Below are 18671 nucleotides of genomic sequence, written 5' to 3' on the forward strand. Positions count from 1 at the left end.
GTACAAACACTGTTTTATAAACTTCTTGTCAGTTTTATATAAAAAAATCAAATTATGTACATTTATAATAAATAAGGAAAATCAGATATTAAAAAAAAACATAATCTGTCATTTTTATACTCTTTTTCATTTATAATACATTTCATTTTTATATATTAACTTTGAATAAAAGCATTTACTTATATATTGCTGTTTTTACTAAAAAAAAAAAACATTAAAAAATAACTTTATAAAATAAAAAAAAAATAGATAGAAAAATAATAGAATAAGATGGAATTTGGTTAAAATTGTTCGAAATTATATTAATTCATATTTTCTTAACTTATATAAACTAATTTTTTGAATAATGATTCAATCATTACTGTTTAAGTGTTTTTATTATATTAAATTAATGTTTTTAAAGTTTTTTTGAACTGTTGTTTTTTGATGTTGTTTTGAACTTCCATTTAAAGTATTATCACAAAATTATATATACATGATTAGATTTTATTAATAAAATACTTATTCAATGTCAAGTACTTAATTATAATAATGTTCAAGTTTTGATGTTAAGAATATCTAAATAATTTATCATTGTTATTATTTTAACATTTGCATATGACGAAATAAACATTTTTAAAACAGCAGTAGTAGTTATAAAGAGTTAATATTCATTTTCAAATATTTCGATTTATATTAAATATTTATAAAAGTTAAAATTTATATTAAAAAATATTATCATTCGAATAATATAGTAGGTAGCATCGCAATAAATATTATCATTATATATTTAAGTATCATTATGTAAGTGTAGTAAATTATTATTTTTTCGATCCTTAATTAAACAAAAAATTTAATCCCGTACACTTTAACGCTTTGCTGATAATGTAAATTTTGTTTCAATTGCATATTATGGATTTGCACAACCGTGCAGGTGTCACATAAAAATATAAGCATTTCCATTAAATTTATAAATAGTTGTACAAAGACTTGAGGTAACGTGTGAATTAAATTATACGAATTATATTATTTTTTTGTTTTTGTTTAACTTTATACTACATACTACATACTTTATAACTAAATACAATAAATGATATGCAATTTGTTTTTACATAAAACAAAAGTAATTAATTAGTGCAAAAATGTTTAATTAAATTATTCGCTTAAGTAGTACACTTAAAATTAATTTCTAGATGTAAATTATGTTTAATATTCTTGATATTAATAATTATTTTTATCATTATTATTTAAAATATATTGTAATATATTTATAACTTAGTAGTGAGTACTTGAAATTTACAAAATCCGTTTACTCGCATACATAAACATTCAAATACACATTTTTAGGTTTGCTAGCGATAAACCGATAAAGTGTTTAAACTGTTGAAAATATCTTAATTTTTATTTAAAATAAAAAAAAATACAATGAATGTATAAATTCAAAGTAAATACAGTAAATGAAATATTCCACATAATATCAGTATAAATTGTTTTAATTCTTAAACGTTAAATTCAGTTATAGTATTTGCAAAAATGTTAAATATTTTTTACTCATTTTCTTTGACTATGTTGATAAAATGAATTATCACGGAATTATAATATTTATAAATTATCATTTATCGAACAAATTACAATACTAAATGAAAGCTGAAATTATTTTTTTCGTTTCTCGATAATGAAAATGCTTTTGTTGTTGCATATTAAATATTGATTGTATTTTGGGAATTAATAGAAATCTATAACAAGCTGTAATATTTGACGAATAACTATTGTAAAATAATATTGAAAAAAATTATTTAAAAATTTTTTAGCCAAAATTAAAAATATTCACATACAAATAAAAAAAATTAATTTCAAATTAGTTGTATATATGGGATAAATTATTTTTAGATTTTTTCATAATTAATCTTACTAATTATTGAGATTGAATATGACATGTACTTGTTAATGTATATCTACTATAATAGTTACTTTAATTAATAATTCATAACACATTCAATGATAATTGTAATGTATTGAGAGAATAAACTCGTTAAAATTATACATTTAACAATTAATTATGATTTTACTTTTAAAATGTCACATTTAGAAAGTTAATTAACGAATAAAATTAATTTGAGACTATATAGATAGTTCAAATACATTTTTTTCTAATCATTCGTTATTTATTAATGAAATAATTATAGTAAATAGTAGGAAATAAGTTATTTGGTACGTTGAATGACACAATGCTACCTGCAAACCCTGAAAAGCATGAGTAAATTATAAAAATTTAAAGAGAAGCAAGTCTAATACAGATCTATGTGTACGCACATAAATAAATACAGCCTTTTCATATTTGTTAAGGGAATGTGAATACCCAACATTTCTAGGTAATGACTATGCTATTGTCTATAATTTCTCAGTGTCGCTTTACTTTTGATTCTGCAATATGCAAATCTATTGATTATCATCGACGGTATGATATGACAAAACTGTCAGTGCCGATTCTGTTTTACGTTGTACCTTGGCGCTCTGAAATAATTCAATACTTTAAATTACATTTCCCAAGAATTTAGTAAAAGTTACTCGTTGTTGATATTGATATATTTATATATATATATATATGTATATATATATATATATATAGTTTCACACATTTGTGAGAAAAATCAAAAAATTGTTATTAAATCAAGTAGATTTACATTTATGTTAAAAAACTAACACTGAAATTCTGCAGAAATAAATTTTTCTTTGAATTTTATGATTTATTTCGATATTTGAGTGATCCCAACGGTTGATAATATCTTTGACAAAAATTAATGTATAATTAATGATGCTTTACATTAACAATAAATCATTTTAATTGTAAATTATTCGCATGATTTTAAATTCAATGCACGAAGTTCTGCAAAATCATTAGATATTTCTTTAAAATTATTGTAATAATAATTTAACTGTTAATTAAATACTTAGCTTTAGTAAATGAAAATATATACTTTAAACCATATTTTTATTTTTAAAATTGCAAATTTAATTTTATAATTCAATTTTAATGTTCTTATATAATATCTATCTATTATCAGTGAGGTGTTTTTATCTATTAAGGTGTTTTTAAAAAAATTTTTCTTTAAATTAGAAATCTATTTAATTTTTAAACAATTCGAGTAAATTAAATAAACTTTGTTGTCATTTTAACTTTAGTTTGTAATAAATATTATATTATAAACAGGAATTTAGCATAAATATCGTTGTTATCTAAAAATATTCTTATATACAGTATCATGAAAGTATTATCAAATCCTTCAATAATAAGATTTTTACCTAATTAATTTTTTTCAATTTATCGTGAAGAAAGGATAAGATTTTATAATATAATCTTTAAATGCAGTGAATTGAAAAATTACAAAACAGCTGAAACAGAAAATAAAATAATCATACTTTTAAAAACGTTATTACTTTTGATTACATTTACCATGTTTCAATTGAAATATTAATGTCAATAGGACATATATAACAATAAAGTGTCATTGTTAAAAAAAAATTTGATACAATGATAAAATCTTTTTATCTGATCCTTGCCTTGGTGCTAGAAATTATTAAAGCTGACGAAATCGACGTCAGATTTGCGCGTAACTATTTTGAAGAGCGAGGTATTCGACAAATTGCTGCCTTTGGGTGCTGGAATCCTTACGGTATGATTATTTTATGAAAAAATGAGAAAGCCTAATATGTTATAAAAATTACTCTGCAAAAAAACATTATAATTAAGTAGATGCGAAAAATATATTTCGGTATTTATTAATTTGATTGTAATAATATTGATATTCTTCTTATAAGTTCAGATTCGAAATCCATTATCAAAAAGATTTTCTAATTCGCTTAGTACTTATAGTTGTATCGATAAACATTTAATAATAAAATAATGATTTAATAATATTTTTAACTTCCTAATTCTCATGACTGTAATATTAAATGTAATATAATTCTTATTAGGATTGTAGACTCAATGTAAATTGACGAAAACATGGATATTTTACAAGTAGATTTCAGAATGGCTACAGAAAGCATAAACATTTTCATTTCGAAAAATTTTCGAAGTAGCTTAATTAGTGAACTATCGAACAAATAGCGATAGTATATTTTTGTAGGATATTTATTGCGAAACATGATTGCGACAATAACTATGCTTATTTTTAGAATTTTATTGGGAGCTTTAAATTTTTAAGATATATTGTTTCTCGCATATCGAGAATTGGGAAACTATTCTATTATTTAGAATATATAAAAAAACGTGTTCAAGATCATTAATACGCACCAAATCCACCAACACGTAAACCAATACCTGGCTAAACTAATACTTTTGATTTCCTCTATAAAATTAAATATAGACTAAGCGCTGATGCGACGACTACATCAGTATTAACAGTTACACTCTCGCGTAAAAATAAATGCTGAATAAGATTTGTACCGGTTTTGTATTTCTGTCAGAGAACAACCATGGCAGACTCCCGCTTATTATTTTATATTATTGGTATCCTTGAAATGAAGCAGGAAAATGAATTCATCTGCTTATCCGCGTGCATAAGAAAATACATTCTCAGCTAAACATGATTAGTAGCCTTCGAACGTACTACCAGTCGGACTAAAGAGGAATAGAAAATGCCGTTGTGCAACACGATTGGTGCAGCGATATAGCATTCTTCATCAACCACTGTCTCCTAAAATTCTTCGGGATGGTCGATCTATAATCGTTGAATTAAAGCAAAGACCAACAACAAGATAATGACTAACTTCCGAGCGATGACTTGTACGATTTGAACGTCCTAAATTTTTTAAGGTCACTAAACTTCCAAATTGCATTCCAATCAGCCGGAATTGAATCTATTATGCAAAATCTTTTTCATCGAAAAGGCGCCGATTTGCTCCACGCTTCTTACTCCACGATTCCTTCGCGCTTTTTATCAAGAGCGGCGGAGAGTGATAGACGTATGTGACAATCAATTTTAAGATTTGACAAAATAATAATATTTCTAACCTGCTTATCAATAGATATAATTCGTAGCTAAACATTTCGGATATCTTGTTGATTTTATAAAAGCCTCGATTGAATATAGCGATTATAAATATATCTATCGTGGAATAGGTCATACCTAATGTCAAGTTGCATTATAATAAATACAATCGATGTGGAATCGTCACCGGCGCTTTATTAACAACTTAATTCAGATCTTCCTTTCTTTTATTTTTTCTCAATAATATATCATTTATTAGAAGTGCCACTTTCTTTCAATTCAATTTCCATCCGTATTCAATATAACAGATAATAGCCGATCAAAACACACTTTGGATTTTTACAATTTTTTTCTTTTTTATTATTAGTATCGAACAATGAGGTAAATTTAAGCAAACAAGGTTTCGCACGAGTCTTGTTAACGAAGAGAAATTCGCCACTTCTTGACTCTATAACTACCAGAACTATATTTAATTATACGCGGAGTTAGGAAAGACTCGTTTACCTGCTTTTCAGCTTCTATTTACATCGCTTTACACGTGCTTAAGCTAACCTACCTTGGTAATTTAAGGCTCTTTAATTTCTCGAAAGCTCTTGATTATATCAGCCCAATTGTTATCCGATTGTTTTCATTTCACGTCTTTTAAAATCATTTCGACGCAAAAGCTTCTAATGCTCCTTTCAATTTCAATGTTAATAGTGTAAGTTAAATCAACAATAAATACGAGCGATTGTACATTAAAATTAATTATTTTCATTATTACATCAATTATAAAGATTAAAAGAAAGTTTCTAAAAACATGGAAAAATTTATTTACATATGTTGAATTCGTTTGTATTCCCAAAAATAAATTGATTTTATGCATACATTTAGCCAATACAGCAACAAAAATATCTGAATAATTAGTCTTTTTAGCTCCTAAGCTTTTTCGAATATTGTCTGTTATAAGTGCATTTCAATAGAATTGTAAATATTTTAATTATATTTATATACTGTTTGAATACAGTATTTTTTCTAATTTAATCCGAACAAATTATGAATTACATCTTCTTTTTTAATATTTAATTATTTAAAAACTTGAGATAATTTTTCCAACTTATAAATAACAAATTAAAATTTTTAGAAAAATGAAAAATAATAAAGAGAATGAATACTTGATGACGTGAAAAATAGCGAATGGGAACGAATGGTTGTTTGCTTCTTTTACTGAATATTCGAATTTTTAATTACATACAATTTAAATGAGCTATCTAATATTAAAATGTTTAAGCCAATTTTTAGCAATTTTTTTTTAACAATTGTTTGCTTTAATTTTTATTATGTATATATATATTTTTTTTTTTTACTTTTTTTCTTCTGGATTTAATGCGAGTTCTTTTTATTAACCAAATTATAATTATCATAAAATCCTGGATGAATAAGCTTATGCGACAAATATAATAAATTCAAGTTATTATTAAAAATGTAATGTATAGATATGCAAAATTCATGTAAAATTATTATAGCGCCAAACATGTATTTTTACATTTATATTAACAATTATAATTCAAATTGCAGAAAGCTTAATAATATTATTTCACTTTTCCATTTAATATGTTTGCGATTGATGTAGACAAAGTGGAAGTTTTTCATAAAATGGCATCGTTGGATACAAGGCTCGCACTAATACCAATTTCGGATGGTTTAGCCATGACTGAGATCTTAAAAGTCAATTACTATAAACTTGGTATATTGCTGGATTTGGACTGTCCAAAAAGTGAAATTATCCTATATAAGGTAAAATTTACTTTCTTAAAATTATTATCAAATATCTAATTCTTGTGAAATATTATCAATGCATTACTGTAATGTCTTTAACGATAAATATTATATAATACAAGGAAATATCGTGCCATTATAATTCCTTGCGTGTAAATGATTAAATTCACTAAGAAGATTGTTATTACTCTTACGATAAGAGAGAATGTTCATTCGAAGCTTTGAAATAACATTTATATCGATAATGCAATGTCAATGCGCACGCTCATAATTAGATGCAAAGTCGTGAAATGGCATTGCTACAATTGACGACGATCGATAATATTGGGCATTAAAGTTAAAATTTAACCTTCCCTCCTTGGCAAATTGATGGCCGCTGCACGAGCTGTCATGCTTCACACGAGCTTGATAAAAAGTAACCTTCAAACGTTGCTATTTCAAAATCCACTGGGTGTCCGTTGGTACTACGGTGCTGCGCAGTTCATCGGCGACCGGCTGCCCTTCAACGAATCGTACTTCTGGCTGTTGAAGATGGCCGATCGTAGCAATGAACAGTTGCCCTTGGACTTACTTGACCAACTGCCACTAAGCATAAACGCCGAAGTCACGGTGGCGATACGCGGACGTGGTCGTGACAGTCGTCGCTACGATCTCTATGACGTTTACAACCCGAGCTACAGGCACGGCGGGAGCTTGAATATCACGAAAATGGGTTATTGGGACCCGCGTGGTGGTTTGAGGAACCAGTTGACCCAATACAAGTACAAAAGGCGTGGTGACCTGCGAGGAATGAACTTGAATTTCTCTATCGTGGCAAGTACATTGAAGGCACACGGTACCATTGCCAAGCTTATTTAGTTGCTTATTGTCGGCTTGAGAGTAGGCTCGACTAAACGCATTCTTAAAAATAATTTCGGATAGACTCATTTGACGAGTTAGTTCCGCTTATTTTGATATACCGGTAGTCTTTTATAAGCTAGAATATCAACATTTGCATTAAGTTGCATAGGTAAAATTTTATTGATGATCGAATGTTTATTAGTTCTTATATGATTAATTAGTTTTATACAACAGGCAACCAGAGGAAAAGTGTTTCATTGTGATAAAATAAAAAAAAAAAATGATCATACTCGAAGCGCGATTAAATATATACTTCACGTGACTTCTAAAAAAATATTAACATTTATAATTTTTCAATAAAGTATTAAGATCAGATTGTTGAAATAAATTTGATCGATCTATACTAAATCATTCTCTGCGAGTTAAAATATTTTATTCATTAGCAAGGAAGAACTTTGAAAATATGCAATTATGATAAAAAAAAAATAAAAAAACAAAAAAAATTGTTAATCTTTTAATTTATTAATGTGTATTGAAATTTTTATTGATTTTCGCATTTTAAAAGTAAAAATAATTATTCAATCTATGAACAATTAAATAAATGAAATTACTTAGACCATGTATCATTTCATAATGGAAATTGAAATCACGAAAATATTTTTAATTACGGAAAAATTACCGACAAATATGGGAAAAATATATTCAGGAAATATTTAACGTTGCGTAAAAATGAAGAAATGTGAAAAGTAATACCTAATTTTTATTGGCTATTAATTAAACTCGACTTTCCATTTTCGCGATTGAATTTCCAATTCTTATGAAATTCTTTATTCGAGTTGTATTAGTAATTATAATGTGGAATTAGACACCTGCGAGACATAAAATTAATGTACATTTCATTAAATAGTAATTATTCAATTATATCGATGATTTACATTTTCGATTTTAAATTTTTTTTGACAATAAATTGTATTATTTCAAGTCTTTTAATGACAAGTTATCCTTACAATATTATGCATATTAAGAGTTTAAATATTTTTTAATTACATAACGATTACTTGATAAAATTAATATTTCTATTTGATTTTGTTTCTTCATCTTATATTATCATGATTTTATTTTACGAATTGTTGTACGAAAAAAAATGACAATTTTCCATTAACAACTTATTAATTACACTTTTTTTTTATACTATAAATGATAAAGAGGAGATCAAGAATTACGTAGTTTAATTACTCAAGATGCATTATAGAATAATCATTTATGTACATACGAAATTCATAATAACGATAAAAAATGTTTGGTTAATTGATACATACAATACGTATTGATTGCTAAATTATTGGATTCAAATGAGTGATTCGTATAAACTGACTTGTGTTCAACAATTATTACGCAAATGAGAAGTACATAAGTTAATACTTCCGACGAATGTTTATTTAATTCAGTGTCGCATAGAAATATAATTATTTATTTATCAATTGCTCGAGTAATTTAATAAATATTTTTTTTATTACTTTTTTAATTAATTTAATAAATATGTATATATATATATATATATATGTACGTACACATAATTTTATTACACATAAAGAGTTTTATTTGCTAAAATAAATAATTTTATTTGCTTATATTGAATTTTCAATAATGATAATAACGAAATCAATAAATGTGATCAATAACTTACGCTACAAGATTCATTCGATCTGTTATATCATTTTTTATTAATCATCGATGAAGATGCCATAGATTGATTAAGCCACGGATTGTATATAATTAAAAAATATCTGCTTTCGTGTATCTATCGTTTTCCTTTTAGTTACTTTCAAGAATAATCTACATCTATAGTACATCGCATTTGTTCGTTTCCACACTATTCCTTTTTCAGCCTTCTAAAACCATCTCTCTCTCTTTCTCTCTCTCTCTCTCTCTTCCACATACACATGTAAAAGGTGTTACATACCATTTATTCTGGACAATATTATTTTTAACGGTTATACCTCAAAATAAGTCGATAATAAAATGTCCTCGTTTGAATAATGCTTATTATTAAAAAAGGCAAACGCAACGCGAGCTAATTTACATAGAATTTTTTTACAGGTAGATTTTCTTCCAAATACAGTCGATCTAATGACATATTTAACAACGCCGATAAATAAACACCTTGATACGATGCACCGATATAATTATGCTTTGACGCAACAACTAAGAGACTACTATAATTTCACGTAATTTCATTATTATGTAATTAATAGAAGAAAAATACTAGAACTAATTTACCATTATAAATCGTGGCATTATAATAAAGAAGTTAAACCGTATAAAGCTACTTCTTAAAACCCAAAATATATATTTTAAAATTGAGATTATTGTAATAAGTCGATATAATTGGTGATCTCAAAACTATAACCTAATGAGCATAAACGATCTTGCAGATTGAACCTGCTACGGGGAACTACATGGGGTTACCTCATTAACGGCAGTTTCAATGGTATAGTAGGCGATATGATAAACGGCATTGTAGATATTGGTGCAACGCCATTTCAATTCAAACCTGAGAGAATAGATGTCATGGAATATACGGTTCAAGCTTATATGGCTAAGTAAGATTTATGCGTGGCACATTAGGACAAACGATAACGAAAAACAATGTTCACGAGGATTTTTCAATTGATCATCGCGAGTCGAATTAATCGAAATTTCCTGGTCAAAGTTCATTAAAATAATGTACTTTCAAACTACGCTACTCACTACCAATATGAAGAAATACTTTCGTTTCGTGCATTTATTTTATAATTAATTTTTTATAATTTTATATTTTGAATGTTGCTAGAGCAGCTATAATTTTCCGGCATCCAAAACGACAACAGCTGAGCAACAGTTTTCTCGAGCCTTTCTCAAAGCACGTGTGGTGCTTAACTATTATTATAGGAATACTCAACTGGATTCTTCTATACATAACCATTAAAGTAGAACAGCATTTCATTGGCAATGCTGCAAATAATACTTTACTTACGCAACCGGAGTCCGAGACTTTTCTTATTACAAGTGCCGCTATTTGTCAACAAGGTTTATTTACATTTATATTATCAAAAAAAGAAATTTCGTTCAATTTTATAATTATCTTTCGTATTATAATATAATAAATTATGAATTTATGATATGAGAATGACTGGCGTCATTTCCATTGGATCTAGATGGTATAAATCTAGATTATATTAGGAGAATAAATATATCAACAACGATAATTTACTAGCTCGAGTTAATATATGTAAGTGCGAGTAATAAACATACGGCTTTACGACTTTACCTCAGTGATATTAGTATTTGTTATAAAAGAAAATAGATAAAATGTCGAATTAAGATTTTAAGTCTGTAGCATGTCTTTTTAAATACTTGGAAGCGTCTTATTTAAAATATTGTTCTATTACGATTTATATAAAAATATAAATCTATATATATATATATGTGTGTGTGTGTGTGCGCGCGCGCGCGCGCGTGTGTGTAATTGGGTAATGTAAGAAAAGTTTCTCGAGTAAGAAGATAATGTAAACTTATGAGAATAATCGTTTGTAGGTCTAAGCGATACTCCACGTATAAATTCCGGACGAATTGTTTATACGTCCTTATTCCTTTGGGCTATGCTTCTCTATCAGTTTTACTCTGCCAGTATAGTTGGCTCTCTTTTGTCCGAAAAGCCTCGTTTTATCAGAACTATAAAGGACCTCGCGGATAGTCACCTCGAAGTGGGAATTGAAAATATGTCATATAATCATGATTTCTTTCGCGTAAATATATATATATATATATATATATTGTAGCTATAAAAATAGACGTTGCGTATTGTAATAAAAAATTAAAATGAATTAAACCCGATTTATTCTTCAGACGACATCGGATAAGAACGTCATTGACCTTTTCGAGCGTAAAATATCATTAAACAAGAAGCGAAATAAATTTCCCTATTACACGGCAGAGGAAGGCCTTCGAAAAGTTCAGAAAGGTGATTTCGCCTTCCAAGTGGATTTAGCAACGGCCTACAAAATTATTACCGTGAGTCGTGTCACTAAACTTATGTTCATTTTATCAATTTCAAATTTCAGATGCTTATTTTGCCAGAGTGCCTCGGGAAAGTCTAATTTTTCATACTAAGTTACTATGATTTTCTTTTACCATTGTATAAGAGTTATTTATTTTTTTTTTTTTGCAAAGCATTTCACTTTGTGAAATGTTTCGCATTGGTCTACATCTGTATCTCTCTGTATAAATATATCTCTATAAATATAAATAATACATTAGCAATTATTTAAAGCTGAAATTTCTTAATTTATGATCTTTTTTTCAAAAGAATTATTATCATTACATAATATTGAATTTATTGAATTTTCAAGGTAAAGATCGACAAGGTATCGATTTATTTATGACCGTTTATTATGTAACTTCTAATACAAAATCATTCATTAATGCTATAATTATATTAAGGCTGAACTAAATTAGTCTTATTAATTAATTTAATTTACATTTATAGTGTGTTAAAAATTTTAAATCCCACCTAATGCATGCATATAATAAATTTTATTACAACTTTTACTTATTGCCTGTAGTATGATCATAAATTTATTTTGAGAATTTAATTAAATGAATTTTGGCTCTGATGAAATTTCGTCACAGCCTACAAAAACAATGCTTAACATAACCAGTTGCAGATGAAGCATAAATGCCCAAGCATCTAGGAGAAGTTCGTCTTCGTTTTAGAAATAAGCGAATAACCTTGCAAAATAAGAAAGTCTTACTCATAGCGAAGGGGGTATGGTCGAATAAAAAGGAAGACTGCAAAATTTTAAACTTCACAGCCAAGGTTATTCGGTCACTGTCAGCATAATATACATGCCCTAGAATTATTTTTTCTTGAAATCTGATATTCTTTGTCTTCATCCTCCCTTCTATTCTTCTCTCTCATAAATGGGCACGATAATTATTACTTTGTCATAATTATGCAATACTCGTAACATTATTACTTTCTAATTCATTAGCAATAAAATACTTTTTATCTAGCTTTATGTTTTATGTCTCGTTTTATATACCAATAAACGTAATTTGACAATAAAAATGTAAATAAAATTCAAAACTTATTTCAACCAGTTTAATAGAGCATCCTTCCATCGTATGATGATTAATTTAAAGTAATTTTATAAAGTTCCAATAAAAATCATTACGAAGCAAAAATGAAAGATATATGCATATTCATAAGTCGATCGATAATAAAGTGCAAACCTTCTGTATAGATAGTGGATAAAACACCTTAATAAGAACATTAATTAGTTAAGAAAAATTTTATTTTATATTATTATAAATAACAGCATTAATGATAGTAATAATAATTAATGTTTTTTAAAAAAAAATCTTTAGAGTCAAAAACTATGGCTAGAAAAACATTTATATAAACGATGGTGTGCTATGTAGATTTTTTTTTTTTTTTTATACATTATTGTAATATTTATTAAGCGTTATATTGTAAAATTTAGCAACCTTTTTCAATGCCAATTTAAATAATCTTAATGTATTACTTAATTTTATCAGGATACTTTCAATGAGGATGAAATATGTGATTTACAAGAGATCGAACTATTTGCACCTAAACATACAGCTACTTGTACCAGTAAACATTCACCTTTTAAAAAAATGATGACTTACGGGTATGTGTAGCATATATATTATTGAAGATTGTATTAATAAAATTGAAATAATTTCTTAATTATAAAAGTGAATCAAGTATATTATTGGGGAATGAATTTTTTACAAGAAAATTAAACGCATTTTAGCATAAATAAATAATACAAATGATTAACAATAATTTAAATTAACGATATAATTGATTTATAAATAAGTAATAATTATCATAAAAAATTTAATCTGCATAAGATTCATTATTTTTCAGTTAGCGAATTTTAACATTTTTTGCCAAATATGAATTATACGACATCAATTTTCATATTTAATAATTATACTTCTGCTTGTTTAATTAATGAAATTTAGTGCTTAATTAGATTAACATTGACTTCTAAATAAATACATAGTTCGTAATATAGGCTACATGACTTAAATAATTTTTATACTAAAAATTAATTAATTTCTGTACAATATTTCGGAAAAATAATTGATTTTAGTAGTTTTAAATTTTTTTTTTCATTTTCTTTTTTTTTAATGTAAATATTTATCATATAACTATTAAATACAGCGTATTGAATATCAATTCCTAATAATTTTTTTTATGTGGTCTATGTGTAATGCAAGGAAGATTATGTACACATTAAGTTAAAAGAAGTACTGGAAGCATAATTAATTAGTGAAAAATTAAAAATTCACGACTAATGCAAACAGAGTGTACAAAATTGAAAAAACGCATGAATTTTATTTGTTTAGATTGCGACAAACGATTGAGCATGGGATGTCACGACGGTTAAACACCATTTGGTATGAAAAGAAACCCGTTTGCCCGGAGAGCCACAATTCCACTCCAATTCCTGTGAATCTGCAAGACTTCAGTCCAGCCCTTATTATGATCACAGCCGCTTATTTTTTCTCGATATGTCTGTTGCTTGTAGAAAATCTTATTAAAAAAATAATGCACGTAAAAAAATAACCGTCAGTATTGTTTTCTTCGTTGCAATTAGAATATTAGTTTAATTGCAAGCAGTCCCCGGATTTGATCGGGATCTAATAGAACTTTTATTTCTTATTTTATCCTCACTAAGATATAGATTATTTAAACTATTATTGCTCTACGAATGAAAATGTTTAATAATTTTAATCAAACGAATTATAGAGTCTTGCTGTGGTGTATACTATCATAAGTAAATGCCAAGTGAATGAAAAGAATACGTATTGAAGTGAGAAGCAATTGCTGGTGATAAGTTATTAGTAATTGCAACTACTCAATACCTTCTTATTAAACGATTTTTCCTGTATTTTTCATGCACAAGCGTTTCCAATGTGAGAGCAAGAAATGTGTAATTTATTTTATAAAGTGCGCTATAGAGACAATTTGATAATAAATAAAACATGTACTTGCTGTTAAGGAATAAGATGTAAACGAGATGGAGATTGCAAATGAAATATGAAGAGACATCACGAGAACGAAAAAACATTAAGTGCTACGTGAGAGCACTATAATATTATTACCACGATAACTCGTACGTGAGATAATACATATTTTTAAATTATTGGAAAATCAAAGATGATTTTAGTAGAGTGCGTATCGAATTTTAATCATTAAATTACGATAAATACAATGAAATTAAATTGGAGTATATTTTATATTATTATAATAATATCTTGTATTGATGGTCATATTGTAAGTACACTTAGAAAAATTATGTTTTATAAAAAGGAATAAGGAAAACTACTATATTGCTTTATTGATATTTGCATGGATATTCGCTTCGAATAGAAATTATTCTTCGATTTTGTATCTTAAAATCTTTTAATTTACAAAATTGGCAAATTCATATGGCAGTCAATGATTATGGAACTATATATGTCCGAATTCTTTAATGATATATATATATATATATATAGCAAAGAAAATTATTCACAGCATGTCAATTAAGACGAAATTTGTATTTATGTATTCGTTGTATAATAATTATTTCCTAATAATAAATAAATTCATTGATTTCATTTTATGAGTAAAATACTAACTTTTTAAATTTCTAACATTCCTTTAGCCTATCATATATATGTAATAGTTCAATTTTCCTAGTTAGAATAAAATTAAAAATTAAAAATCAGTATAATACCGTATAGGATGTTAAATGAAAATATAATAATTTATTAAATATTCAAAAAATAAAGTCAAGAAAATAATGCACCAGGATGTGAAAATTTTATATTTTCCAATTTACGCGACAGATACTGTTATAAAGGATTTTTAATGATGAACATTTTTCTAATACCCAATTACTTGGCAATTATCGAAAATCCATATCATATAAAATAATTTATATAGTTTATAAAATCTTTCGTCATTGTGTATCAGTATAATTTATAAATTTTTTTTATAGTTTACAAGGAATCATTTGCATTACACAGATATGCAATACAATCATTTAGGCTCAGTATATTTGTTGAGATAAAACGAAAACTGTGAAATAACATGAAATTCTCACAGCCTCTATAATTTTCTGCAATCGGTATTACAGACATAAACGTAAGAAGCTCAATATTACGTACATAAGTTTTGGAATACTCAGAATGGTTTAATGGTTGACATGATTCAGTGTAATTATATGCAACATGGAAATTTTTACGGGATGGATTAAAACCTGCCAATGACGGTAAAAAATATTATATACTTAATTTAATACTTATATGTACGATAGTCAAAGTGTAGTTTTTGCATTTCATAATACACGTTTTTTTTTAATGACATAGTAAGTTATATTATATTGAAAATATAATCCTTATTATAATGTAGCGTATTAAAAAGTGATATAATATACATAAAAAAAAATTATTCATTTCACTTTTTTCATTCAAATATATAAATCAATAAGTGGATTAACTGATCTCAATAAAACAACAATAAAAAATAAAACATATAATAAATAAATAAGTAAATAAATAATTTGTAATTGAAAATTTATATTGTTTCAATTCATATTGAAATTATGAAAAATAAATCTTTGCATTTTTTCAAAAAGAATCCAATTGTTTGCAATAAATAATATTAAAATTATACATTTTTAATAATATTTTTAATAAAAGCGATTTTGGAGATTTAATTATCCCCCGAAAACAATAAGTGTACATAATCGAAATGAAATCATTGGATAAACATTAGTATTTGATATATTGTTTTTTAAGTCAGAATTAATATGCAGTTTTTATATAAATAAGACATCGGATAATTTTACAATATCAATATTCGAAATTATGCGAAGTAAAATATGTAGCTTAATTAATTTTTAGATATTCAAAGAGGAAAAATTCTTTAATTCAAGTTGTAAGTTATCAATGTTAATCATCAATTTTCGTGGCCAAAATAAAAACAATATAAATTTATTAATAACAATAGCTGCATTTATGCATTAATGTTTCAAATTGCTAAGCATTATGAGAAGTATCATAATGATTCGTTCACAACTTTATACTTGTTTTTATAATAGTTTCAACTATATATTGTTTTTACAGAGATGATTTTTGTTACACTTACTCAGGCTGTTTTTATTCTTTTCTTCATCCAAATTCTGCCACTTATTTATTAGATTTATGCGGTTGCTGATGTTGATTCTTTAAATGGACGACTTTCCAAGATTTATCATAACTTTTAAAGTCCTTCTCGAAAGTTTTGGAAATCATTGAATTTCTTAATGTTCTCTGCAATGAATAGGCACCGATTCTATGGCAAGCGATTTAAATTACCGAAAAATCACTAAATAAATATAGTAAGAGAGCTTCTTACTCCAGTCTAGTAAAAAGAACGAAGAAGATTCAAAAAGGTTAATTCGTTTTATCAAGCTAATATGACAGTTTGTAAAAATATAGAAATACACTTTTTAGAATAAATATAATTAAATAAAAATTCTGTCAATAAGGAATTTTGTTGAATTCCTTGACATGTATAATGATTTTTCATCTTTCCACTTGGAATAAATAACAATATACTCATTACAAATGACAATTTAAAAGTTATACAAAAACAATATACCCATAATATATTGTAAAGAATAAAAATTATTTGTAATATTTTTCGACCGAATACGCGTTGAAAAAATAATTTACATTTCAATTGAAAAATCTAGCTAAAAATGTGAATTTAATTTCTCATACTGTTATATTAATTAAAATGAATTAACTAATCATTAGATATGATAATGAATTGATCAATAATTAAATATCAAATTTAACTGTACTTTATGAAGAAAAAATATTTATAATTATAGGACACATATCATGATAATGAAATTTATGATCTGAAAAAGATTAAATTGCTTTATCTAGAAATTACATTACTAGATGCAGCAAAACATTCTCCATTTAAGAAAATGGTTATTTACGGGTAGGATTTAGACTGAGAATTTGCGTTAATTTCTTACCTTCTCGGCTACAATGCATTATTTATAATGTAAATATGCAATATTTAAATGTATTTGTCCTGTAATATGTAATTTAAGCATTTTTAAAAATAATGAAGTAAATTGGAGATAAAGAAATGATTAGTCATCGTCGTCATAATTGGTATTGTACACGTCTCCAATGACCAGAATCATTAGTCCCATACTAATGTCATTGGTCATGTATTGCTGTTATCATTAATGTTATTAGCTCTATTAATTATTGTAATTCCTATAATATAACTTTGCTTTTTTTACATTATCTGAATATATTGTAATATTAACCAACAAGGTAATAAAAATGAATAGCCTTTTAAAAACTAGGATTTCTTCATTATAAATTATCAATTATTTAGTGGAAATTAATGGTGGTGGTGCCAAATTAGAAAGATGATTATAGTACTTTAATATTTATTAAATACAATTTAAACAAAAAAAAATAAATAAATAAATAAGAAGACAACGTAATATATTGGATTGCAGTAATTATTTAGCTTTTATAAAAATAAATGTAGAGTTTGTAGATGAGAGTCAAAAACTTCTCTTTCAAGACGCGCAGATATTTTTAATAATATGCATGCTATTTAAACTATTGTACTGTACTATTGTACGTAAACATTTTAATTACAAAGGATATTACATTTCATAATATATAAAAGAAATTTATATTTATTATGCGAAACTCGAATTAATTTTCATAATTTAAGAAAACAATATCTGTCTGATGTATTATTAAATATATGTCTTAAAGTAGTAAATATATAAATTTTGAATTCATTCTAATAATCTCTTAGTAGTCCATTAAATTATTAAAAGATATATTATATAATATGTGTAAATATGTTTTTTGTTGAAAAAAAACGTAGCATTATTAATAACGCCAATATTGTTTGCCAGATTAATCATTACAATATTAATAGATCATTGTAATGTGATTGACTATACAAAAAATACAAGGCTACAAACATGATATTAAATGGCGCGA

The 18671-nt window shown here is 25.9% G+C and overlaps 1 protein-coding gene across 1 annotated transcript; it reads left to right on the plus strand.

Moving 5' to 3' along the window:
• Positions 1 to 3511: 3511 nt before the first annotated feature.
• LOC105366062 (glutamate receptor-like) lies at positions 3512 to 14268 on the plus strand. The gene is made up of 9 exons (XM_011504376.1): positions 3512 to 3653; positions 7090 to 7544; positions 9672 to 9799; positions 10007 to 10174; positions 10405 to 10640; positions 11148 to 11359; positions 11460 to 11624; positions 13152 to 13267; positions 13995 to 14268. Exons 1-9 carry the CDS (start codon positions 3512 to 3514, stop codon positions 14212 to 14214), a joined length of 1842 nt encoding a protein of 613 aa, XP_011502678.1. The 3' UTR covers positions 14215 to 14268.
• The last annotated feature ends 4403 nt before the right edge of the window (positions 14269 to 18671 follow it).

Source organism: Ceratosolen solmsi, unplaced genomic scaffold (assembly GCF_000503995.2).
Source record: "Ceratosolen solmsi marchali unplaced genomic scaffold, CerSol_1.0 scaffold25, whole genome shotgun sequence".
In the NCBI taxonomy this organism is placed as follows: Eukaryota; Metazoa; Arthropoda; class Insecta; order Hymenoptera; family Agaonidae; genus Ceratosolen; species Ceratosolen solmsi.

What these genes read in the sequence shown, in the direction of transcription:
- LOC105366062 (XM_011504376.1), top strand. Translation starts at nt 3,512, where the DNA reads ATGATAAAATCTTTTTATCTGATCCTTGCCTTGGTGCTAGAAATTATT. An exon ending in TGGGTGCTGGAATCCTTACG is followed by an intron (nt 3,654 to 7,089) that starts GTATGATTATTT and finishes AACCTTCCCTCC; the next exon opens with TTGGCAAATTGATGGCCGCT. An exon ending in TGCCGCTATTTGTCAACAAG is followed by an intron (nt 10,641 to 11,147) that starts GTTTATTTACAT and finishes AATCGTTTGTAG; the next exon opens with GTCTAAGCGATACTCCACGT.